At 53.7% G+C, this 25684-nt stretch overlaps 1 protein-coding gene across 1 annotated transcript; it reads left to right on the forward strand.

Annotated features, from left to right (window-relative positions):
- Positions 1 to 4715: 4715 nt before the first annotated feature.
- SLX4 (SLX4 structure-specific endonuclease subunit) lies at positions 4716 to 24367 on the forward strand. Its single transcript, XM_041748537.1, has 15 exons — positions 4716 to 4787; positions 5995 to 6382; positions 7790 to 8014; positions 9714 to 9891; positions 10828 to 11040; positions 13079 to 13284; positions 13383 to 13705; positions 14281 to 14518; positions 14882 to 14967; positions 15778 to 15924; positions 16472 to 16641; positions 17590 to 19805; positions 21807 to 21906; positions 22449 to 22856; positions 23310 to 24367. The coding sequence occupies exons 1-15, from the start codon at positions 4716 to 4718 to the stop codon at positions 23689 to 23691; spliced, it is 5352 nt and encodes a 1783-aa protein (XP_041604471.1). The 3' UTR covers positions 23692 to 24367.
- The last annotated feature ends 1317 nt before the right edge of the window (positions 24368 to 25684 follow it).

A 25684-nucleotide genomic window follows, 5' to 3' on the forward strand; every position in this document is an offset into this window, starting at 1 on the left:
GACAGACAATTCTCCCCTTGTTCAATATGCCCTTTCCCCAACTCCTGCCAAGATAAATGAGAGGGAGCTGGCCAGGTTTTGGTTTTGTGATTTATAACCAAACCATAGACCCGGGACAAGGGCCTTTCACTTCTTCTACAGAGCTGTTTAAAACATTAACTCAGTGAAAGATGCCCAAAGTTTCCAAAAAGGAAAATTCCAGGAGAGTAAGGAAGTGATAATCATATTCAACTTTTACATATTTCCCCCGGACCCAAAAACGATCTATTCCTAAAGGCTTTGAAAACAGAGCCTCTACTTGGAATAATGCTCCTTACACTGCGTCTAAAATTTTCCACACACTTCTGCAACCATTTTCTCTTTCTGATAAACTTTGTAAGGTTTACCAAACACAAGGACAACCCTAACCTTTTCAGATAGTAAATGTTCCTTCATGTCCCTGACTTGAGTGTTTTAGCAGTGCCATTCTGCCACGAAGGCTGGCAGTTAACATGTAGTATCCTCGATGAAATAACATGGACGTAGTAACTTTGTCATGTCTCTCAGTTTCATCACATTAGGCTACTCCTGCCTAATTGCAATGGAACAGCGTGACCCTAGAGCTTCTGCTGGAGTTAAGTCACAATAGGGTCCAGGTCATGGGAGCTCCCATGGTTCATCCTGGGCCAAAGACAAAGTTGCCCCAGAACTCTGTTCCTTGAAGGGACAAACTGTCAAACTCTAAATCCCAATAACCTCTCACCCAGATTTTGGTATCTCCTTTACACTTAGCCTACAGGATTTGATCAGTAGATATCAATTAAATATAAGTATCAGTCTCTTTTTAAAAATTTTTTATTTATTTATGATAGTCACAGAGAGAGAGAGAGAGAGAGAGAGAGAGAGAGGCAGAGACACAGGCAGAGGCAGGCTCCATATGCACCGGGAGCCCGACGTGGGATTCGATCCCGGGTCTTCAGGATTGCACCCTGGGCCAAAGGCAGGCGCCAAACCACTGCACCACCCAGGGATCCCTAAGTATCAGTCTCTAATCTAAAGACTATCAGAATCACCTGTGAAACTTTCAAAAGCTACAGGTTGGAAGGATTGCCCAAGATCTACTCAGCAGATCTAAGGGTGATCCAAGTATTTCTAGCTTAACATATTCCACAGGTAATTCAGTTGAGAATCCGAGGTTTAAAGAACGCTTTTCCTAAACTAGACTTCAACTAATTTTGCTTAAAAGAATAATATTACCAGATTTTTTTTTTCCATGAGGGAGGGTTTTCTTCCCTGGGCCTCCAAGACATTTGAATCCTTTTTTTTTTTTTTTTTTTTTAAAGATTTTATTTATTTATTCATGATAGAGAGAGAGAGGCAGAGACACAGGCAGAGGGAGAAGCAGGCTCCATGCAGGGAGCCCGACGTGGGACTTGACCCCAGGTCTCCAGGATCGCACCCTGGGCCGAAGGCAGGCGCTAAACTGCTAAGCCACCCAGAGATCCCGACGTTTGAATCCTAAACTGGGCTCAGGCCCTGCACTTCCAATCTGACTAGAGAAAAATCATCACCACCTTTATGACTGGCCTTCCTATCAACCCAACCATGTGTGTTAATTACATTTTTAACATTTTTCTGTACCTTACAATGTTTTGACATCTTAAAAACCTTGCTGGTAGAGGTGGGGGATGGGACAGGGACCGGACTGCCCTTCCCAGGGCTCGCTAATTCCTAAAAATGATAATCAACTTATTGGGAGCAGCCTCTCACAAGCAAACCAATCAACTCCTTTAATGCTCACAGACCAAACCAATGATTTCTCTGGCCCTAAATCATCCCAGGGTCAGGGACCAAGCAACTAGAGACCACCCCTATAGTCCAAAGCCCACCAGAATTATTCAAACTAGCCAGTCCTAAACTGTTTTCTCAGGCCTGCCTTGCCTTTCTCAAGGAATAAAGGCTCTGACCTAGGCTTTCCCCTGTCTCCTGACCAGAACCTTCCCTGTGGTCCCATGTAGGGTGGCATACCCTCTTCTCTCTGGAAATGTAATAAATTCTTCCAATGGCATTGGCCGCTGTGTGTTGTCACTCACTCACCCTCATTAATTAAAATTCTGCAGTATAAATGAGACACTCTACCCCAACCATGCCTCTGTGCGGCCACTCTTCTTGTGCTATTTATTGAACTAACCCAATCAGAAACTGTATTACAAAGTAACTTCGGTTTCCAAAACCATACAGAAAAAGGTCTTGGTAGTCCTATTCACATTTGAAACTCAACACTCAGCACCTAAACGTAGTGTGATCCAGCAATTGTAGACTTAGGTATATACTCAAGAGAACTAAAAACACACAACTCCTACCACAATGTTCACAGCAGCATTATTCAAAACAGCCAAAACTCCAACTGATGTGAAGAAAGTGGAATATCCATCCATACAAGGGAAGCTTCATCGGCCACTAAGTGAAGAACCAGGGGTGTCTGGGTGGCTCAGTCTGTTAAGCGCCTGCCTTTGGCTCCGGCTGTGATCCAGCCTGGCTTCTGGCTCCACAGGGAGCCTGCTTCTCCCTCTCTCTCTGCTGCTTCCCCTGCTTCTGCTCTCTGCCAAATAAAACATACATATAAGAAAACTGAAGAACCAATTCATGCTACAACATGGATGGACCTTAAAAATATTACGCTAAGTAAAAGCTGGACAAAAAAAAAGGCTGCATATTGCACAGCAGCATTTATAGAAAATGTACAGAATAGGCCAATCCCCCAGAACAGTGGTGTGCTGGGCAGAGGGGAACGGGGAGTACCTGCTCCTGGGTGGGGAGGGATTTCTATTTGGGGTTACAAGATGTTCGGGAATGACGTGGTGATGACTGCACGACCTTGGGAATGTGTGAAAATTCATTATACGCTTTAAAGTTTACGGTAAGTTACATCTTAAAAGCAAACCCAGCTAAACGTATTATCGTCGGTCCAAAGCTCCTCCTCCTGTGTTCATTAGTTCGGTAAACGGAACCACACTCCACTCCAGAGGCTCAGGCCAGAAAGCTAGAAATGTTAACCGGATCGCCCAGGTCCTTTCTCACTTTCCGCACCGACTTCCACTCGGGGCCAAGCTCACGTCCGCGGACTCCAGCATCTCCCAGGGCCTCTCCCGGCCTCCGGCCTGGCCTTTCCGGATTCCTCCTCGTGCGCCGACAGGGTCTCCCGCGGACCTCCGGGCTGGGGCTCCGGACGCTACCGGCAGGTGGAAGGCAGGTCCTCACACGCAAGCCCGCGGCGCACCCTCGGGCGGCACGTGAGCCCACCCCCTGGCCTCTGCCCGCTCGCTACCACCTGGGCCGGGAGGCTCTTCCGCCCGGTGGGCCGCGCTCGGTGCGTCTCCACACCACCCCTCGGGCAGGTACGCTCCGAGGGGCCTCCCCGGCCTCCGCAAACATTTCCCGTAGGAACCGCGGCGGACCGAGGCGGCGCCCTGCGCTCACGCTGCCTCTTCCTCAGCACCTCACAGCCTTCGCGGGGCGCCGTGCACACCTGCGGCCACTCGGGCCTCGAGCACCGCCCTCAGCCGCGCCCCTGCTTGCGCCGCCCGGAAACGCTCCCGGCCGCGCAGGACGACGGGAAGCGGGGCTCCCGGGCCGGGCCGCGCCTGCGCAGGCGCTCTCCTCCGCAGGGGGCGCCGGTTGGCGCATGCGTAGGCGCGAGGCTCTCCGTTGAGAAGGTGCCTCGGCGGCGCGGGAGGTAGGAGGAGTCGGGTTTTAGGGTTAGGATCCTGCAGTCTGGAGACGACGTCCAGTCACCTGGGGCCTTTCTCGCCCGCGGTGTGGAGGCAGGAAGGAGCCGCGCTCGGGCGGAGGGGCCTGGGGCCGCCTGGAGGGAGGAAGGGCGAGGGGGGATCGGGTGCCCACCGGGTCACGGCCCGGGGGTCCGGCTGGGGATCGGAATTTGCCGTGCGGCTTGGTAGCTGCCAGAGTCGTTGGCGGCCGCCCCCAGGCCGAGCCCCTGCCCGCTGGCCGTGTGTCACCGGGTCCCGGGGGGCGGGAGGGTCCGCCCCGCACTGCCCACTCATTCATTCCGCGTCTGCCGGCGTAGACGCGAGTCCCCAGCCCTCCGGAAACTTGCAGCTTCCTTCGGCACATTCGGAGGGAGCGCGGACAGGACGTTCGTCGTTGTCGGACAAATGTCACAGGCCCCGTGCACACCCCCGCGGCGCGGGGGGTGGCATCTGCTCTAGCTCCCCACGTTCCAGGGCTCGAGTCAGGCGTCCAGACGCGGTTCCCTCCCTGCAGTATCCTCTCCCACTGTTCTGAAGTCTTTACAAATCAGGTGCCTAACCAGCCACAGGGAATCCAGAGTAGAATAGGTGAGTCAGTGCCCCCCTGAAGTTTTGAGCCTAGGAGGAGACAGACAGTAAGTGCATAAGAGTGTACGTGCTGATGCCCCAGAACCACCCCCTTGGATGTGATCCCAGCCCTGCCACTTCAAAAGTTGCGTGAGCTTAAGTCAGTCCCTCATTCTTATGCCGGACCCCTGGCTGTTAAGGGATGAGGGTAGAGCCCACGGAGTAGGATCGTTGTAAGGGTTACATGAGCTAGACTTCTAAAGCAATTAGAACCGTGCCTGGCATGCCATAAGCATTCAATAAATGTTACTACAAATGAAGGTAACTTGTGATAAATGCGATTGTAAAGTGTGATGATGGAAAAAAAATGGGATTGGAGAGGGTCCACTTGGATAAAGGATGAGGGGACGCTTCTCTAACGAGGTGACTCGGAAAGATGAGGATGGGGCAGCCATGGGAAGTAGATTACAGGTATGCCTGTCTGCCCCACTCCGGAAAAAAATAGGTGATTAAACGGATTACTCGGATGGTGGAGATTGCACTTTCTGTCACTGGGTCATTCCGTTTTAATTTTTTTTTTAAGATTTTTATTTTTATTTATTTATTTATTTATTTATTGCCAGAGAGAAAGAGCACAAGCAAGGGGAGCAACAGAGGGAGAAGGAGAAGCATGCTCCTGCTCAGGGATCCCAGGATTCCAGGATCATGACCTGAGCTGAAGGCAGATGCTTAACTGACTTAGTCACCCGGGTGCCCCTCAGTTTTGATTTTTGAATCCCGCTAAACTGTGCCAGAGTAATCATGCCCATAAGACCCAGGCTTTGCGGTGGTCACCATTCCAGTCACTCGAGTTTAGAGTTCTTGCTAGCATGAGAGAGGGTGGAGAAAAGTGGCCCTTTTTTTTTTTTTAAGTCGCCCTTTTTAAATTTGAAAACATTGTATCAGTGATGGATGAGCCTCCTGTGTTCATCTCATTTCTTCCCAAGTATCCAAGGGCATATTCTCTCCATTGGCCACCCTCTCCCCCGGCCCTGCACTTTTTCTGCATTTGGCCATCATCTTGTTTCTGTGGTGACTGCCCTTCATGGGACTCATTCACCAGATTTCAGTAAAAACAATACTCTTCCAAGATGCTCATGTTCCTTGAGGGGTTACTAGATCCTTCCCCTTGTGTTGTGTTGTGTTGTGATAAACTCCCCATGAGTTTGTTGTCAACCAGGCTGTACCTGAGTATTTGACACAGGTATTGTTATTCTGAGCACTTTGCCCATACTCCACATCCTCTTGTACCTTCCTGGAAGAAATGGCATAGAGTGCAGTGTCTGTCTAATAACATTTAGATGTTTTTGATTTTTCACAGATGTGACATTAAATAAATCAATGTGCTTTACCATTATGGAGATCTTGGAGAATCACCCGAACATGGAGTTCATATGTATTCTATCTCAGAGGCATCTGTTGGACCACAAAAGCTCTCAGATGTGAACTTTGAACGTGCTGTTTTAACAGGGACTCAATCTGAACAAAGACATTTTGAATCCTTATGAAGGGAAAAGCATTACTTTTTGCTCAGTTGTGCAAACTCTCCAGGTGTCCTAGTGAGAAGCTAAGAGGAGCCTTCATGGAGCTGCAGGTCTGAATGAGGCCCTGCTAGGCTCATTCTCGGCCCCCCAGATAGACCTCACACCTCAGAAGACCACCCACAAGCCTTAAAGCTTGTCAGAGGATGGATGAGTCAGATGATGATTTTAAGGAACTCTGTGCCAGCTTTCTCCAAAGGGTGAAAAAGAATGTCAGCAAGGAAGTGTTGGATGAAAGGAAGGGACAAAAGGCCTCAAACAGCACTCAGATAAGCAAACCGAAAAGGACCAAACCAACTGGGACCAGGGGCAAAACCCTTCCAGGCCTGAGGGAGAAGAAAACTCGGTCTGGCAGCCAGGCCCCAAGGACTAAAGAGCAAGGGGCCCCCAAGCAGCAGGAGAGTGAACCAGCTCCCCCCAAGAACGGAGAGGGAAGTGTGCTTGCCTCCACTCCACTCCAGAAGGGTGCACAGACCACCCAGACAGGTAACTGTCCCAGAACCACTGCCAGGATGTTTGCAGAGGTGGTGGTACTGTTTTTAAGCAGGGGTCCGAAAACTTTTTGAAAAGAGCCAGAGAGTAAATTATTTTGGCTCTGCAGCCCCAGTCTCTGTTGCAGCTTCTCAACTCCCTAGACAATATGTAAGCAAATGAAAGAGCTGTGTTTCAACAAAACTTCATTAAAAAAAGTCAGGCAGCCTGCCTGAGGACCATAGTTTGCCAACTCCTGTTTTAAACGATGGTCATAAAAAATTTAACCCCTGCGTGAATATTCTACATGATTATGTTCGGGGCCCTCTGCTCTTTTAGAGGTTCCAATTAATGTTTACATTATGTAGTTGATGCAAGTTACGTGAACACCAAAAATAATGCTGCTTCTCTCATTTTCTTGAATTCAGTCCAGAGTGGGTAAGTCATGGTGGTGCAGGCCAGTTGGGTAAGGCTGCTCAGAAGGCGGTAGGAAGCTGCCAGAGAGGTCTCAATCCCCGAAGAATCTCCAGGTCCTTCCTTTCTCCTCTAAACACCTTTGTTCTTTTCTTTTTTCTTTGTTCGTTTGAAGCGGGTTTCTTACCCTGCTGCCCTTGGTGTACTGAACCGTATGTTTACCATGACTTCTTCAAGCAGAACTGAGAACCAACCTTGCATAGGATCTTTGGGCTCCTGGGTTCTACTTCTAAATGTTTCTCACCTTCACTTCCTGATCTTAAATGGTATTTTTTATTAGTGTGGTCAACATGCTGTCTCAGTGGAGTAGTGGTAAAAACTTAGCTCACAGAGACTGTTGTAAGGCTTCAGTAGTGTTACTGAAACGTCATTGGTCCTTCATGCCTCTTTGGGAGCAGTGAAAGTTACACATGATTCCCCAGAAGACCACACCCCCACACACCTGTGAAACTGGCATAAAACTGCCAGGGCTTCATGAATCCCCGCCAGAGGCCATCTGTGGACCCTGCGTTACAGGAGGACTTCTGACCTAGGAAGATAAAAATGTTTGTCATTAATATTTCTTTAATAACAGCTTCATAGAAAGAATTCACATTCTATAAAATGCACCCTTTTAAAGTGGACAGTTGACTGGTTTTAGTGTAGTCATAGAATTGTGTAATCACTATCACTAGCTAATTTTAGAACATTCTTATCACTCCAAAAATAAACCCTGTGCTCATTAGGAGTCAATGCCGTGCCCCTCTGTCATAGATATTTATGACAGGTCTATTTATATTACCTCCAACGGTGAGGTTACCAATAGTTGGTCCTATTCACAGTTGAGAGTTAAACCTAAACTAGTTGGTAAACAACCCCTTGAAACTTGGGTTCAGCCTGTTATCTGGGGGAAGAGTCCTTGTTTCTCCAGCTAGAACAGATGCCTGTGAATATTTTCCTCCTTGCCAGAGGCTGCTCCGGACAGCAACTCCCAGCCCCCTCCTTCCTGTCTGACAGTGACAGCGCCAAGTCCCTCCAAAGCCCGGACGGCAGAGTTGGTTGTACGGCGAATGCAGCAGTTCAAGAGGGCAGACCCCGAGCGTTTGCAGCATGCTTCAGAAAGGTGCTCCCTGGAGGCCACGCTTGAAGAAAACACCCCACAGGGCCCTCCAGAGGAGATGACAGCAGGGAATGGTATGATGGGAGTTTTATATATTCCCATCAAGGATAAGTTTGAACCCTGGAGAAAGAGGGGCAGGAAGGAACCCGCATTCTTGAGTTGCGTGGTCGGGGTGGGTGCTCTGGCTGGCACCGTACCTTGGCCACTTCATTGTATTAACCAGAGAATGAAGGGTCCCTTGGGTCATTTCTCATTTAGCTTCTTTGACAAAGTACCTCTTCCTCTTATTTTGACTTTTTATTATATTTTTCCCATATAGAAAGGTAAAAAAAAATACTACAATGAACCCCCATGCCCTCAACCTCAATTTAACAATTATTAACATTTTGGCATGTATTTTTTATTTCTCCTAAGTATATCTGATTCTTCTATACCATTTCAAAGTAAGTTCTAGATGTCATGATGCTTCCCCCTCATACATCTCCTACATGATCACAGTGCTATTGTCACACTTGATTCCATAATACTGCCTGGTGTCCAGTTCATATTAAAATTTCCCCACTTGTCCCAAAGACAGCCTTATAGATGGTTTCTTTTTTTTTTTCTGAACAAGGATCGGTCAGAACCATAAGTCCCACACACTGCATCTGCTATAGTTCAGTAGTCTTTTAAAGTCTAGATTCTAGAATGGTCCCCTTGTCCTGTTTTTTTTTTTTTTTTTTTTTTTTTTTTTTTTTTTTTTTTTTATGATACCAACTTTTGGAAGAGTCCAGGACAATTGTCTTTTTAAATTTCCCACTTTTAGATTTGTTTGATTGTTTCCTCATAGTGTCACATAACCACTTCCTGTAGCCCTGTGGTATATTACGTGTGAGTAAACCAGAGGTCTGGGGGGCCTTGGGTGAAGGCAGCAGGCACCAAGCATGCAGGTGCCATGCAGGTGCCGTGCAGTGCACCCTCCACCACCCCAGGAGGCACGTCATACCCCTGGTTCTGTTCTTTCCCCCCCAGAACAACGTGAGCCCTCCTCTCTGGTGAAAATACACAGAAAAGAAGTAACTAGGAAGAAACTGTATCGATGGACCTGCAGCTACAAACACATAGTCTCCTGGTAGTGGGTTTGCAGAGTTCACCCTGGGAGCACTGAGGATTCTCAGGCTACCTCTAAGGTCCACACGGGCAGAGGGGACATCCACCATTGCATCACCCCCTGTGACTCCACCGGGGTGCATTGGAGTTGCTCAGCTAGGACACGAGCTCAGCACTTGCCCTGCGTGTGACTCGGTTGTTTGCATCGACCTTCAAAGCATTCCCAGTAATGCTCAGGGCTCGAGACAGAGAAACCATTTCTTTGTTGAGAAAAAAATAAGGCACCAAAATGAGGTGCGATACTTTTCTGGCTTCGGTGGAAAGATAGGCCACAGGAATATTCAAGAACTGGGGACTTCGGAAGGTTTCCGTGTCTGTGAGTGCCAAGGGTCTCTCTAGTGAAAGGTCATAGCAGTAGGAAAGGCTGAGCTTTGCAGGGGAAGCCTGTGCTCCGTGGAATGGGTGGCAGCTCAAGCAGGAAGGGACAGGAACGGTGCGTCCGCCAGGGCCTGGTTGCGACAGTGGCCGAGGCGCTGCCACCTCATGGGGCCTGGGAGCAGCGCGCAGTGGGAGGCCTTATGGGCGGCTGCCCGGTGCTGGGTGATGGTGGCTACGTGTCCGCCTGGTGCTGCAGGAGTGTGGGCAGCAGGGCCGCAGCCCTCACGCCCCTCCCCCCCCCCCCAGGGCCGGGCTACGGGCTCCCCGTGCTAGAGAGCACCCTGCAGCAGGGCCTTGGGCCCCACGGAGCGGCCGCAGCCACACCAGAGGGCAGCCTGGAGGAGGCGGGGCTGTTCTTCTGCCAGATCTGCCACAAGAACCTCTCGGCCATGAACGTGACGCGAAGGGAGCAGCACGTGAACCGGTAGGAAGACAGACTGGGCGGCTGTGACCAGAGCACCTCTGCATAGGCCTCAACCTAGCCCTGCCATTTCATTGGACAGCTTTATTGAGCTGTGATTCCCGTATTATGCAACTCATCCTTTTATTTATTTTTTAAAGATGTTATTTATTCACGAAACACAGAGAGGCGGAGACCCAGGCAGAGGGAGAAGTGAGCTCCCTCCGGGGACCCGATGCGGGACTCGATCCTGGACCCAGGGTCATGGCCTGGGCCGAAGGTGGATGCTCAGCCACTGAGTCCCCCGGGCGTCCCAGGTCATCTTTTTAAAGTTAACAATTCAATGGCTTTTATTTATTATATTCACAGAATTGTGCAACCATTACCACAATAAGTTTTAAAATATTTTCATTACCCCAAAGGAGACCCTGTCCCCATTAGCGTTCACTGCTCATTCCCCCACTGCCATCCCCTCACAGGGGCTAATATACTGTCTCCGCGGACTTGTCCGTTGGGGACTAAGCAGAGTCACGTAAGACGTAGCCTTTTGTGTCTGGCTTCCTTCCCTCAGCGTAGTGCTTTCAAGTTCAGGTTGGAGCACGGATTGGAATCTCATTCCTTTTTACAGCTGAATAATATCCTGTCATATGGACAGACCACGTCATGTTCATCTGTATAGATTGTCTCTGCCTTTTGGATTTTGTAAATAGAGCTGCTGTGACCACGTGTTTCTCATGTTAGAGTATCTGTTCTCACTTCCTTAGGGTACACATTGCCACTGTTTGCCATGTCCTTGCTCACTTCAGCCAGCAGATACCTAAATTTAGCATTAGAAGCTGACTGCAGGCTATGTGGAGGAGTGGGCTATGGCAGGACAGGCTGGGCCCACGGCCTGTCCATGCTGACGTGGATGCATGTTACTGGGGAGAAGTTTCTCTTATGTTTACTGTCTTCCTCCAGGTGCTTGGATGAGGCTGAAAAGGCACTGACACCCTCCATACCTCGGATCCCCGAATGCCCAATTTGTGGCAAACCCTTTCTCACCCCAAAGAGCAGAATCAGCCACTTGAAACAGTGTGCAGTGAAGATGGACGTCGGCCCCCAGCTCCTGCTCCAGGCCGTGCGGCTGCAGACAGCTCAGCCTGACGGGGCCTATAGCACACAGGCATCAAGGTGAGTCAGATGAAAAGGAGGAAAATAAAAGAAATACTTGGATTGTTTCTTTTTAAAGCCTTTTGTAGTATTAGAGAACAGTAGAGCCCGAGAACCCTCCTTGATTCTGGAAATGAGATGTGAGGAGAAAATCCGGCAGAGTCTCCACCAGGACTGAGGAGGAGACAGATTCTGTACCCTCGAAGGCCTTGAAATGGTCCACGCAGGTGTCTTCTGGAGGAGGGAGGAATCTGGTAACACACCTGATTGCGTCCTTTCGCATGTGGTATGCCACAGCTTCCACCTCCGTGCAACCCAAGTCTCCTACCATTTGGTGAAGAGGACTCAGTGAGTTCACACAGTTGGTGAGACAGAAGCACAGGCCTTTTTTTTTTTTTCTTTTTTTAAACGTGCATGAACTAAATGCTTACATGTTACAATAGGAGGCCTTGCTCCTAGCTGGTGCAAACCACAGGCACATAAGCAGCTCAGCTCCCCTCCCTACTGCCCGTGGTGCTGTGGATGCCGCGTTACAGGAACCAGTGTAGGCTCTGCACTTCTGTAGGTTTGGGACTTTTTCAAGAGCAAAGGGAAGGCCAAGAGTGGTGGCCCTGTTTGTCCTGGCCACTGCCTTGCACACAGGTTGTGGGCATCTGAGCCAGGCCCATGGTGAGACTAGGGTGGGCACAGGTGGGTTCTTAGCTGGTGAGCCTGTCCATATCATAGCACATCAACACTAGCATCTCAGAATCAGAAGCCTTAAGGCCCTAGCACAGACATTATGTAAGCCGTCACTTGCCTTCTGCGAGGACTGGATGGAAACCACCTACTCAGATGAAATATATCTGCTTTTTAAACACCTCTGAGAAGGGACACCTGGGTAGCTCAGGGGTTGAATGCCTTTAGCTCAGGGCACGATCCCAGGGTCCTGGAATCGAGTCATACATTGAGATCCCTATGAGGAGCCTGCTTCTCACTCTGCCTGTGTCTCTGCCTTTCTCTCTGTGTCTCTCATGAATAAATGGATAAAATCTTAAAAAAAAAAAAAAAAAGAACTTTGAGAAGAGAAACAAGATGTGTGTGGGTCCTTCTAGAAGGTTGATAAAGTAGAAAAACTATAGCAAATGGATACCCTCACCAAGGGTATCCTCTGCCAAAGGCCAAGCCTGGGGTGTATGGAACTCTGGAGTAGTCAGATGCTGGGACAACCCCTTGCCTTCTGGGAGGCTGTGGTTATCATGTGGGGTTCCCAGGAACTTGAACAGAATTAGGAGTTGCTCAGATCTTCCGAGGTGATGCCTGAGATTCTTGAGCCACCCCTGGCCCAGGAGAAAGGATGAGCTTCTATAAAGGGTGCTTTTCGTAGCATTCTGACAGCTGGGTTTGAGCTCCCAATTTCTCTCTCGCCTTTGCCCTCCTATTTCTTGCTTAGTCTGTTGGGGTTCACCAGGTGGTCTAGGTTTTCCTGCTGGAAAATTCTTTAAGCCAATCTCCAAGTCAAATGAGCTGCTGCTATACACTGACCTCCAGGCTGGCTGACCATGTTGGTAGTGGAAGCTGGGAAGCCTTTCCTTCGGGCCTGGGGCAGAAGCGATGCCCACAGGCCCTGCAAGAGAAAAGGGATCCTGTCATGGCCAGTGTGGCCAGGACTGCCTGAGGGGCACCTGAAGGATTGATGAGCAGAAGTTGGTGGAATCCAGGAAGCTGACTCCACCAAAGGGTTTGGCCACACCTGGAGTGTGCAGGTACCACTCAGAGCTTGATACACCTGCCAGGAACTCAGTAGGGTAGTGTCACATGGAAGGACCAGACCTCCCCTCTCTGGGGCGCACTGAACTTGGCCCAGGATCATGTAACCTTAACATGAGGCAACAGGATGAGCACAGTGAACTCCCAGAGCCATTGATGCCTCTGTCTAATGGGTCTGTGTTTATCCCTTTTCTCTTCCCAATACAGAGGAGATGGGGTCTGGGCCTCTCTGGTCCAGCAGGGATATCCCCCGCACAGGAAGTGCTCACACCCTGGCCTCACTAATCTTTCTGTTTGGCTGCTTTTTAAGCTTCAACAATCACGGAGGTTTAAAGCGGAAGGGAGCCACCAATAGGAAGGAGCTGCAGAAGAAGCAAAAGGTCAGCGAGCCCGAGGTGCCATCTGAAGACTTGCTTGTGGCCATGGCTCTGTCCCGGTCCAAGATGGAGCAGGAGGCCGTGCCCCCTGTGCTGAGACTGGAAAGCGCTTTCTCCGAGAGGATAAGACTGGGGGCAGGTAGGTGCGGCACCAGGCTGGCACAGCCTCACCACTCCTGCTGGGCCTCAGGGTGTGGGGCAGCTCTGTCACTGACCCTGTGCTTCCGTTCACCCCAGAAAAGAAGAGTCGCAAGAGGAAAGCACCTGCCTGCCCTCCCCTGTTGTTACTCCAAGACCTGGAGACCACAGGGAGGCAGACCGAGGACCGGGTGGCCCAGCTCTTTGCGGAGGAGATGGAGCTGTCCAGCACACCGCCACTTCCTGCAAGCAGGATCCTACAGGGGGAGCTGGAAAAGGCTGGCCAGAGTCTGCAGCCCCCCGGAGGGAAGAAGAACTTTCTGTGGGAGGGCAGTGCCCTGACTGGAGCCTGGGCTCTGGAAGCCTTCTACACCACAAGCCTGGTCCCTCCCCTGGTGCCCCAGCGGTCTGCCCCTGCCGAGGTATGTCCCCCACTCTGGGTGCACAGTGGGCTCTGGGGAGAGGCTGGCAGCCAAGATAGCAGGATGGGTCATCAACAGAAAGTCCGAAAAGGAAGGAAGGATAGGAAGTCAGGCGTGCCGGCTGTAGCGTGTTTGTCTGTACGGCAACTGATGGCTCTCCTGGGGAGAATGGGAGGACCCCTGGTTCCCGAATGTATCCTGTTCCCGGAGAGTTTGTTTGAAATGCAGTCCAGGGCCCCACCCCCAGGGGGCTGGCATACTGGAATCTGAGGGGTTGTCCCTGTGCCCGGGGTGGGGCCCAGGAGCCAGACAACTCTGATGCAGGTGGGCCTGGAGTCACTATGTGCTTGAGGCCATTTAGATAACATTAGGGGGACAGGACCCTCAGAGACTGTTCTGTACATGTAGCTGCAACAGGCATGGCCTTCACTGTGACAGAGAAGCCTGCTGGTAGACGGTGATGGGAGAAAAGCTTCCCAGGGTTGCTCTGGGCTGTGGCCGGCATTCTCAGGACCCCTCTGTATGGTGGCTGCTATAGTGGCCACAGGGTTACTTGGCTTCCTGACTTCTTTCAGGGTCTTGCCCAGGACTCCACGCTGCCACCGGTGCTGCTTGACCAGCCAGAGCTGGGTGTGCGAACACCACCTCGCCACAGTGCCCAGCCTGTGGGCTGTGGCCCCCGGAACCCATCACCCTCCGCCAGCCAGAGAGAGCACCAGGCCCTGCAGGACCTTGTGGACCTGGCAGGAGAGGGGCTGAATGCCACCCCGTGGCCCTGCAGTGGGGGCTTGGCCAGCTCAGGAGTGGCCGCAGGTGAGAACCCAGATGGGTCGCCAGGGCCGGCCCTGCCCTCCCACCCTTCCTCCCTATGGCTGTGGTGGGACCAGCTAGTCCTTGTGGTGTGGGGACAGCTGCTCCAATCTGAGGTCTCCTGGCTTGTCCCCAAATAACGGGGAGAACACAGTCTCTGTAAGTGCTTTGGATGTCGTACAGGTGTGTCCTTCACAATTTTCTCCAACTTTAAGCAAGGACAGAGCCCTTTCCAGAGCCAGTAATCAGGTAAAAAGCATCTTCAGGGAGCCTTTGGGGTAGGCCAGCTGACACCTGCTGGCATTTCCCAGAGATTGACGTTGCCAGGAGGTGATTGTTCTTTTGATACCTGAATCCTCCTTTCAGGGATGGATGTGTCGTCCACTGGCCTTCCACCGACTGGGTTTGTCCTGCCACCTGAGAAGCACCTGGAGGGGGGCAGCCAGGCTTCGGTAAGCACCGGGGCACCTGCTCCCCACTTGTGGTCCTGTGCTCTGCACAGTCCACTCACAGTCAGCCTCCAGAGCCGCACACGAGTCCGCTGGCCCCAGAGACAGCCCTTGACCAAAGCCAGCCGAGAGCCCATGGGAGCCTCCTATCCCCCTCGAGGGCTCTGCCATGAGGCTTTGTCCCTCTGTCATTGAATTCTGAGGGTACCTCAGCCAAGCCCTTGGAGCCTGTTTGGTCCTGAGAGCCGGCAGGGATCCCCATTGCTCTGGGAGGTGGCCCCAAAGTTTCACTCATTCGCTCAGGACGGACTGCCTCTCTGATGTGCAGGTCCCTAGGTGGCCTCCAACTAATGCTTCACGTGCTGGAAGTCGGGCTTTCATCCTGTTAGTGTAGTGGCATCAGCTACATTACCTCATCATGGTCTACCTGGCGACTGTGGCATGTAGTCAGAGGGGGACCGAGACTCCTCTCAGCTGGGTACCCGAACATCGTGGGCTCAGCGTCCCTGCCTGACACATCGGGGCTGCACACGGTGCTTGTGAAGCACTCGGCCCTGTGTGCACCATGCTTGGCCCAGCTGTGGCCTCACTGTGGCCATTGTGCCTCCACTTGCTCGTCCCTACCCCATGTGAGGCCAGGGGACTGGGCATAATGGAGAATTTGGGAAAGAAGCTAGCGTGGTGCTGTTCTGCACCAAAGAGAGCCTCAGGGAAGCTGGAGGTGGGAGCCAGCATGGGAGCCCTGTGCACAGGAGCTCAAGGCGCTCCTGAAGTTGGGGAGCTTGCTTGAGCCAGTGTGCACTCTCCTTCCAGCTCACCCTCGGTTTGCTGCTGGCGGACTTCAGGGCCATGGTCAATAACCCACACCTGAGCGATATCCAGCTTCAGACGGACAGCGGGGAGGTGCTCTACGCACACAAGTTCGTGCTTTATGCCCGGTGCCCCCTTCTCATGCAGTATGTGAGTACGGCCCATGCTCCTTCTTTCCATGCCTCCCCCACACCTCTGTGCACCCCCCACACGTGCACCCACCTCCCTCCTCTGTTACACTTGCGGCAGTGGGGAGACAGATTCCAGGTGAGGAGGTGGTCCGAGGAGATGAGTGGAGGATTGGGGAACATCAGATTTCTCGATTGAATCAAAATCCATTTTCTGTAGAACGGTTCCCTTTTCTTCCATTTCTGTAATTATGAGGTCATCGACTTCTTGAAGGCTGAGCTGCAGACACATCTTTCTGTGCTGACCTGTACTGACATGCATCTGACTTGAATGTTGTGCTGCGGCAATCTGGAAGCCAGCTGCTGGTCTCCACCAGAAAGTTCTAGTGCCTCTGATGTGTCTGTCAAGAGGGAACTAATGGGGTGTTTGAATGTCTTTCACAGTCTGATTTTGCAAACAGAAGTTTGAGGGCCTGACCAGCAGGCGGGTGGGACCTGGCCAGTGCTGGTGCTGGGACATACAGCTCTGTGTTGCCCCACATCACACCCATGTTTTATTTCATTCTCAGGTGAACAGTGAAGGCTTCTTTGCTGTGGAGGATGGCGATCTGAGGAGTCAGCGTGTGTTGCTGAGTGACGTGAGCACCGAGGCCATCCATGCGCTCCTGCACTACCTCTATACCGCGGACCCTGGCGTGCCTCCCCAGCTGGCCCCTGACCTGAGCGCTCTGGCCCACAGGTCCGAGTGTCTTTGCCATTTACCTTCACAGCATCTCACGTTAACTGCTGAGGATCAGTAGGTTGGCGGTTCACAGGAGGGTCAGGCCTGCGTCCTTCCTGCCCTGTTAACCCCAGTGACTTGGCCTGGGACATGGTGACTGGCAGTCTGGCCGGAGCGGACACTGGCAGGAGAGCCCAACACGGATTGAGGACAGCCTCTGCCGGGTCTCGTGGCTTTTAGCTCCCTGGGTGTGATGAGAGGGTGGTCCTCAGCTCAGCTGCCCCCAGACGCTGCCTCTCTTCCGTTGTTCAGCGACAGAAGCTCAGTGAGGGCTGTTCTGTCCCACGTCCCAGAAAACAGAAGTGGGTAGAGTGTCTAGTGCAACTGCCATGGGTTAGCACATATCCCGCTCATCCGCACAGCATCAGGAGAGGTGGCAGGTGGCTCCACAGACAAGGTGTTCTGTCTCCTGACAAGGTTGAGGGCCCCTGGGATGAAGCCATATTTGCCCAAGGCCCTGGCATAACCTTGGGTGCTCTCCTGGGAAGGGATGAGCTCAGCCTCTGGGGTCCTGATGTAGCAGTCAGACCAGGGAGCCTTCAAGGAGGCTACAGGCTGGCATGCCCACTGGGCCGGGCTGACTGGGACAGGTCTGGTCTCTGTGGTTTGCGTCAGTCACAGAGCCTCAAGTGCCTTTCAAGGCAGCATGCTCTCCTTGCAGCAGCACCATTCTCTTGTCTTCAGCTCAGCCCGATGCGCCCCTTTGGGCAGTGGAGTCAGTGAGCCCTGCCTTAAAGGTCCGGGAGTCTCTTCTCAAGCTCAAGGTGCTGGGGTGTTGCTGGCTGAGAGCACGGCCCGTGTCTGCTGGAGAGCAGGGAAGGGGTCAGGACCGACGGTCCTCACCTACGCTGGGGCGCCCAACCACCGCGTCTGCAGGGTAGTGATGCGTGGCATTTCCTCTTGCAGGTTTGGTGTTAGTGAGCTTGTTCTTCTGTGCGAACAAGCATCTGACATGACGGATTCAGAGGACACACTGTGGAAGGAGAAGGAAGACAAGGATTGTGAAAGCCGCGCGGAGAACTTCCAAGAACTCTTGAGGTCCATGTGGACAGGTGAAGAGGAAGAAGCAGAGGCTTTGATGAAACCTGAGGGTTGTGAAGAAGACAGAGAAAAAGTGAATGAGGCAGAAATGGAAGAAATTTATGAATTTGCAGCCACTCAGCGAGAGCTGCTCCGGGGGGAAGGGGCTCCAGAGATCAAGGAAAAAACGGACCCATTCGGGGAGGATGGTCCAGTGTCCATGCAGATCTTAGGAAGTGACCAGGTTAGCAGACAGCCAGAAAATGCAGAACAGATGGAATCGTCTGGTCAGGGAAGAGAAGAGGCCCCAGCCAAAAGGAAGAGCGCAAGACAGTCCATGCCCCTGCTGCTCAAGGGCCAGGGCGCGGGAGAGAAAGCAGGCTCCCCGGAGGGAGCGCTGGGTTGTTCCGGCTCCCCTCGCCCTTCTGGAGGCTGCGGGCCAGGGAGAAAGGAAGGTGCTTTCTGGCACTCAGCTGATGCTCCTGAGGCCCGGCTGTTTTCATCAACTCCCAGAAGATGCTCTGGACCATCCCAGATAATGAGCCATCTCAAGGAAGACAATGACACCATCTCAGGAAAGGGGACGGAGAGCGCCTGTATCCCCGCTCACCAGCAGGTGCCCCCATGGCACCCGCCCCTGTCACAGCCCCCTCGGGGCCAGAGTCTCAGGGGTGAGTCACCCTTTTCAGTGCCCCAGTCACAAGGCAGAGCTTCCAGGGTGGCCTCCCAGGACTCACCATTGAAGCAGAGGAAGGGCAGGAGCCTCCTCACGTTATTTAAAGATCCAGGTGTCCAGAAGGGTGAAGAACATAGTTCCCTGTTGGAATGCAGAAATAAAGGGATTCTGATCTCCCCAGAAAAATCTCCTTCCATTGACCTAACCCAGTCAAAACCTAGCTGTTTGAGCTCCAGATCTCAAAATACTCCATCCAGCAAGAACAAAGAAGATGAGATTATCCTTTTATTGGATTCAGATGAAGAGCTGGAGCTAGAACAAACCAAAATAAAGTCAGTTTTTAATGGTCCCTTGGAAGAAAGGAAAGTTCTAGAAGTTAGCCCCAAGCCTTCTGAGCTGTTTTCTGTGATTGACGTTGATGCAGATCAGGAACCTTTCCAAAGTCCAGCTAGAGGAGAGACTTCACTGCAGTGCGGGGATGGGAGGCTGTCAGGGAACCGGGGCTCTGTGGGGAGCAGAGGGACCCCTCAGCTGCCGTGTGACCCTGACAGCGGCCCTGAGGGGGACAGCACCATGGATATGTCATGGTTCGTGCCTGCCACCCCACTGGCCAGCAGAAGGCGTGACTCTTCTTCACAGACCCAGATAACAGGCCTCAGGTCCCGGGCTCCAGTGGATCAGACAGCTGAGGTCAAGTGCTGGACCCCATTAGAAAATAGGGGTGTGCCCGAAGCTGCAAGCCAGTGTTCTGTCATCACACCCCCCGTGTCGTCCTCAGGCCTGGTCTCCGTCAGTGCAGGCAGCCCCGACAGCAGGAGCCCTGCCAGGCCCCACCCTGCGCACCCCCAGCGCTGCTCTCCGGCTCTCTGTCCCATCTCCCATCTGGCCGATTTCACTGGGCAGCCCCATGGGTGCTCGCCGCCAGGGCCCAGCCCACCGAGTCAGGCCATCACAAGTGAAGTCGTGGAGGTGGAGGACAGCGAAGACGAGCAGGAGGCGGCCTCCTGTCAGGCCCACAGCAGCCCCCTGCCGGACAGCGACCCTCCAATTCCGGTGGATGAGTGTCATTGGCATGTGGAGCCCCTGTCACCCATTCCCATTGACCGCTTGAACCTTGAGCGGACAGGCCCCCTGAGCACCAGCAGTCCGGGCAGTAAGGCAGGGGAGGCTCCAGACAGCAGTGGCTGCAGCTCCCCGGCCCTCCTGGGCACCCCTCCTGCCCGAGGGAGCTGCACTAGCCAGAGAAAGTCCCGAGAGAGGTCCCCTCGGGCCAGCGTGCCGGCGAGCAGCAGGCTAAGCTTTTTGAACTCAGCTCTGTGGGACGATTGGGATGGAGAGGAACAGAAGTCTTCAGAGCTCCTTCCTCCCGCCCAGACACTGAGTGATGCTGCTGCTGCTCAGAAATCAGAAGGGTTGGAGACGCCAAGTGAGTAGCGGGGAGGGTGGTTGTCTGTTAGGCCGTTTTATGCTAAGGGGCTGGAGGGGGTGGCAGGGCTGTGGTGAGCCTCCTCCCCACCCTCCCCTGCAGAGGGAGAACAGGCTTGCCATCAGACATGTTGCTTAGCCAGTTCCTAAACTTGCCTGGATCCCATGGCTTGCCTGGGCCCTTGCTAAAAACCCCCAGCTGTGGACAGTGCTTCTGAGAGGCCAACACCTTAAAGGCAAACACCTCAAACACTTTAAGGCAAACACCTTAAAATCGGGCAAGTGTGGTACCTCACAAGGTTACACGGAGCGCTGCCATTACGGCCCAGCAGCCCCACCCCAGGGAGCTCATCCAGAAGAGGGGAAATCAGGACTGATCCCTTACACAGACTTCGCAGCAGCAGTCCTCACAGTAGCCACAAGTCCATCAGCTGACAAATGGATAAAGAAAATGTGGTCCATCCATATAGTGGAGGATCGTCAGCTGTAAAACAGGTGTTAGCTCCTGGGTGAACCTTGAACACACGATGCTCAGAGAGGCACAAAGGACCACAGCGTGTCACTGTGTTTATAGGGAATGTCCAGGGTGAGCCAGTCTGTGGAGACAAAGTGGGTGAGAAGTTGCCAGGAGCAGGGGTCAGGGGAGAATCAGGAGGGTGCTGGGTACAGAACTGCCTTTGGGGACAGTGAAAATGCTTTGGAGCTAGAGGTGGTGCTTGCATTGTGAATGTATACTAAGTGCCTCTGAATTGTTCACTTTAAATTTTATGTGAATTTTCCTCTCAATTAAAACAGCAGCCAGTGGGGTGAGTGTGAAGCGTCTGCCGTGTGAGCCTCGGCCCTGCCTCATCTGCCACCCCCAAGCGCATGGAGGGTGCACTTTCCCAGCTCATGTCATTATAAGAGGCAATCAGAGCCCCTGTGTCAGCCCCTGCCAGGCAGCCCCTGGGAAAGCTGGGAAGGGGCAGGGGGCCACGAAGCTGTGACTGGTCGCAGGGAAGCGGACTGTGGGCAGAGGATCTGCCTGCATCCTGGTGTTTGATTTCCTCCCCAAATTCGAAACCAGCTGGGCATGACTGACCAGCACTCCCAGCCTTGAATGGGGATCAGAACTGCCTGGAGAGCTTTGTGCAACATACGTGGCCAGGCGCCTCTCCAGAGTAGAGACCAAGAATTTGGATTTCTAACCAGTTCCCAGGTGGTGCTGTGAGACCAGGGACCTTGGTCTGAATTTGAGGTGGGCTTCCAGGAGGTGACAAATTTTCGCAAATTATATAAAGAGTTCTGTGCTTTATTCGGGAGAAAGCCTATTCTCATTGGAGTCTCAGAGGGCTCCGTGCTCCTAAAAAGATAAGAACCGAACTCTATATATTCCTGAGTTGTTTCATTTGTCTTTAAAGTATTGATTCCTTTTTTTAAAAAATAACAGCCTTGTTGAGCTATTATTCACATACCATAAAATTCACCCTTTAAAATACACCATTCAGTGGTTTTTAGTACATGGACACTGTCCTGCAATGGGGGGGCGGGGAGTCCATCACAGGAGTGAAGGAGCAGCACGGCGACTACAGTCGTTGGTATCACAGCAGCGCATGGTGACAGATGGCAGCCACAAAACCACCAAACCATACAGTTCAGTGGTTTTTATTACCTTAGTAGTATTGGGCAACCATCACAGCTAATCCCATAATGTTTTCCCCTGCCCATTAGCAGTCACTCGGTGCCCCTCCCCCTGAGCCCCCAACAGCCATGAATCTATCTGCTTCTGCCCTGTTCCACAGCGTCAGCACTGCACAAGGCTGTGGCCCTAACCACGTGTGATGCCTTCCAATGGGAAGACAGTTTGGGAGTCTCGGTGAAGGGGCGGTGGAGGTACCGCTCTCATGGAGCAGAACGGTGGCTGGGCTTTGTTCAAATGCAGTATTTCTCTTGGTGATACTGCTGAGCTCAGAAGAGGTAAATCCAGGTCCCTCGTGCTGAAACGTGTTTCTTTTCTACCTAGAAGGTGCTCATCGGAAGAACTTGCCCCCGAAAGTGCCCATCACCCCAATGCCAAGGTACTCCATCATGGAGACCCCGGTACTGAAGAAAGAACTGGATAGGTAAGTGGTGTTCCTGAAAACTTGCCCACAGGTGGTCCACTCCCTCCCATGTGTGTCCAGGCTGAGGCCAGGAGCTGAAGGACCCGCCGTGGGGCTCTGGCAGCAGGAGCCGCTGGGGGATGGGAGCGTGTGCGACTGCTGGCTTTCCCCACACTGTTCCCCAAACCTCCAGTTCCCTGAGGAGCTAAGAGATGGGACTCCAGGTCCCCATGAGTTGATAGGTCTCCATGTGCCATGTGGATGGAGACGGGGCCTTGGCCTTAACAGCCTGAATAAGAAGATCTGATTTTTTAAAAGAACTTCAAAACTGTCACATCCCAATCAATACTGCTCATCACCTTGGGCACCAGGGCTGTTATCACTACCACCATCGCTAAACCTGGGAACGGCCTTTCTGATATATTCTTCAGAGTAAGCTCAGTTGTATGCAGAATAGACACCTCTGAAAGCTCACAAAAGTCAGGCATTTAAGATTTCAGTTCTACAAAGTCATTATTTAATTTGCTGATAACTGTTTGCTCTGTGCTGTTTCCCCATTTCAGGTTTGGGGTCCGCCCTCTACCCAAACGCCAGATGGTCCTAAAACTGAAGGAAATATTCCAGTATACTCACCAGACTCTGGAGTCAGACTCTGAGAATGAGAGCCAGTCCTCACAGGTGCTCCCAGAGGCTCCGTGCAGCCAGACCCACGCCAGCAGGACCTCCAGGGCTGCTGGCCGTGCCCAGCTGGGGGCCACTTCTGGGCCTCTTCCCCAAAGGTCCAAGGGGTCCACTAAGACCAAGGGCCCCCGACATCAAAAGCAGCAGCCTGGTGGAAGCATCCCTCCAATGAACCTGTCACAGGCAAAGGAGGAGTCTCCAGATCCTGATGGTGACACCCAGCTCCCTGCGTCCCAGGAATCAGTGGCCTCCTCCATGGACAGCAGTGACAGTTCCTTTAGCTCACAAAGGTAACAAGATGGGAGGATGGGGTTAGTGGTGTCATAGGTCCCCTGACCATGGGATCCATGAGTTGGCATAAGCCAGGCCTGATGCTGACATTGAGAAAGCCCATTGCCTTCTGAATTTAACCCAAGGAAAACCCAGTGGGGCTCAGGGCAGTCCCCTGTGAGCCTCCTGAGCAGACCGTTGGAGCACCTGGAGCACCATGTGCTCACCCCACCGGATGCTCTTGGGAGGGGGGCTGGCTGCCGGTAGTCGACTGTGGCCGAGGGTCAGATCCTGCTCAGGCTGGCAGCTGGCATACCAAGGACACAGCAGCCTGGAGCTTCCTGCAAACCTCGCCCCCCGAGGCCATCCATGCCGGTGTCAGGCTCCCCAGGGGACACAGAAACCAAAGGGGTTCCTGGTCTCGGGGTGCTGGAGAGGAGTGTCACAGAATGTTTTTGTCTGGTTCTTTTCAGTTCTTCCTGTGAGTTTGGAGCGGCCTTTGAGTCTGCAGAGGATGAGGAAGGTGAAGAGGAGGAGAGTGCATCCCAGACAGCCGTGCACGCAGCAGCCACGGAGGAGGCCGTGAGGCACTACATCCGCTCCAGGCCGGCCCTCTACCGCAAGGTCCTGCTGTACCAGCCCTTCGAGCTGTCAGAGCTGCAGGCCGAGCTGAAGCAGCAGGGCATCAGTGTGGCCACTGGGAAGCTGCTGGACTTCCTGGATGCCCACTGCATCACCTTCACCACTGCTGCGGCCCGGAAGGAAAAGCTCGAGAGGAAGAGGCGGCAGCTTGCAGCCAAGAAGAAGGGGGCAGAGCCAACAGGCCGGTCCGCCCCTCCCCACCCCTGGCCGTGAGCAGCCTGTGAGGGTCTGCAGCCCCCCAGCAGCAAGCCAGGCTGCTGTGGGCGTCTCTGGACCTGGGGACCACCTCCACCCGCGGTGAAAGGGGCCATAGCACTGAGCTAGGGCAGTTGTCCCCAACTCTATTTCCTGGAATAGTGTTCAGAGCTTAGCACCTCCGTCAGCACCCACGTTTGTCTCCCTTTAACCCCCGCCAAGCCTCTGGGTGCTTGAGAAGGGCTGTGGGCAGCCACCAGGTGGCCAGGGGGTCCTCGTCCTGAGATGGCTGTCCGGGGCCAGCGGGGCCCTGCCCCGTCCTCCTTCCCAGCACTCGGGCCATAATCTCAGCCTCCACCAGCACACTAGGTGTCCACCAGCCTCTCGCTGCCTCAGGTACGCTGCTGGCCCAGCCTTCCTGCCCAGACATCTGTCACTGTCACCAGCAATCTCCAAACTGGGCAGAGCAGGAGGGCCCAGCACAGCTCTGAAGGGCCCAGAATACGCATGTTGTTTGTTAACCGGCTTTGCTGGTGTGTGGTAAGGCTGTCTCCAGCCTCAGGAGCGGCGTGGGGCACGGGACGTCCAGGGAAGAGAGAAAGTTTGTGTCTCTACATCCTTGTGAATGTCCCGTCTGTTTTAAATACAGTGCAGTCCATTTTATATGATGTGCAATAAAAACAGGAAGGCTTTACAAGCATCTTCTGGGTGCCAAGGAGGGCAGCTGGCCGCGAGCCCCCTCCCACAGCGCCTGCGCTGCCCCCAGAGCCCTCTCTGCAGGAGGCTTTTGTGCTTGCCTTTCACTGCAAGGGGTGACTCAGGCCCTTGGGAGGTGGGAGGCCACTGGGAGTCCTTACCTGGCTTCACTGGACGAGCAGCTCTGGGCGCGCTGGGCACCCTCAGCCCTCACAGGCAGCCCAGCCTGGCAGAAAGTTACCTGCCGCAGGTTGGTATGATGTTGGTGGAGGCGGTGAAACAGGTGAAAAGCCACAGGCCAGGGAAGGGTAGGGGGAAGCAAGCCCTGGTGGCCAAGGGCCTTGCCGGGCCAGGTCTGCGCCATGCCCCCAGGGGCCAGCGGGGGTCCGAAGGGGCCTGGCCAGCGCCAGCGCCCCAGCCCAGGTGAGAGGCAGGCAGGGGGCTAAAACCAGCACCGCAGTGAAGAAACCGCCCCAGCCAAGACCTGGCAGCGTCCGGGCCTCTCCCAGAAGCTGGGCCTCCCGGCTGGGCAACTGCACCCTGAGGCCCAACTCACGGCCGAGAAGGAAGCGGCGTGGCGGCGCTGCCCTGTCCCAGCACCTGCTGCAGGCCGGAGGAGGGCCCGGCCGTGGGGTGGACAGACGCTCCCTTCCAGAAGCTCTGCCCAGCCTGGTGAGCTGCACGACACTCCTGTTTTGCAGCGCTGTGTCGCCACCTCCCAGGCCTGCCCCTGCCTGTGGCCGGCCCGGCCCTGGTCACTCAGGCCAAGGGGGGCCCAGCCCAGCTGGAGCTCTGGCGAGCAGGAAGCCTCGGGCTGCCTCGGCTCTGGGAGGACAGAAAGCCCCGACGGGGGGCACATCCGTGAGAGACCCCACACACACACTGGCGCGCAGAGCTCGGAGCCATGGGCAGCCCTGCCCAGCAGTGGCCCCGTGAGGCAGAGGGCAGAGCTGTGGCCCAGGCGCCAAGACTCCCACGGAGGAGGGTTTCCTCCCGTGCTCAGGACGCCCCAGCTGTGCACGGGGCAGAACGGGCCTCTCGGCCTCTTTCATGTGGGCCTCTTTCATGTGACGGATACCCACCAGGCCCCTGCGGCTTCCAACATCCTGTGGGCGGCCTGGTTTCAGACGCCCTCCCAGCACCTCAGGCCCGGTGAGCACTGCGCCAGCTCCAGGGAGGAGCCTCAGCGGGCTCCTCGAGGGCAACCCCATGCATCTCCGGTGGCGGGGGCACAGAAGGGTGTCGTTGCCTGGCGCATCTCTAACCTGCCGCCTCCGTCTCCGCCCCTCTGCCCCCCATCACATGCACACCGCTC

Source organism: Vulpes lagopus, chromosome 3 (assembly GCF_018345385.1).
Source record: "Vulpes lagopus strain Blue_001 chromosome 3, ASM1834538v1, whole genome shotgun sequence".
Taxonomy (NCBI): domain Eukaryota; kingdom Metazoa; phylum Chordata; class Mammalia; order Carnivora; family Canidae; genus Vulpes; species Vulpes lagopus.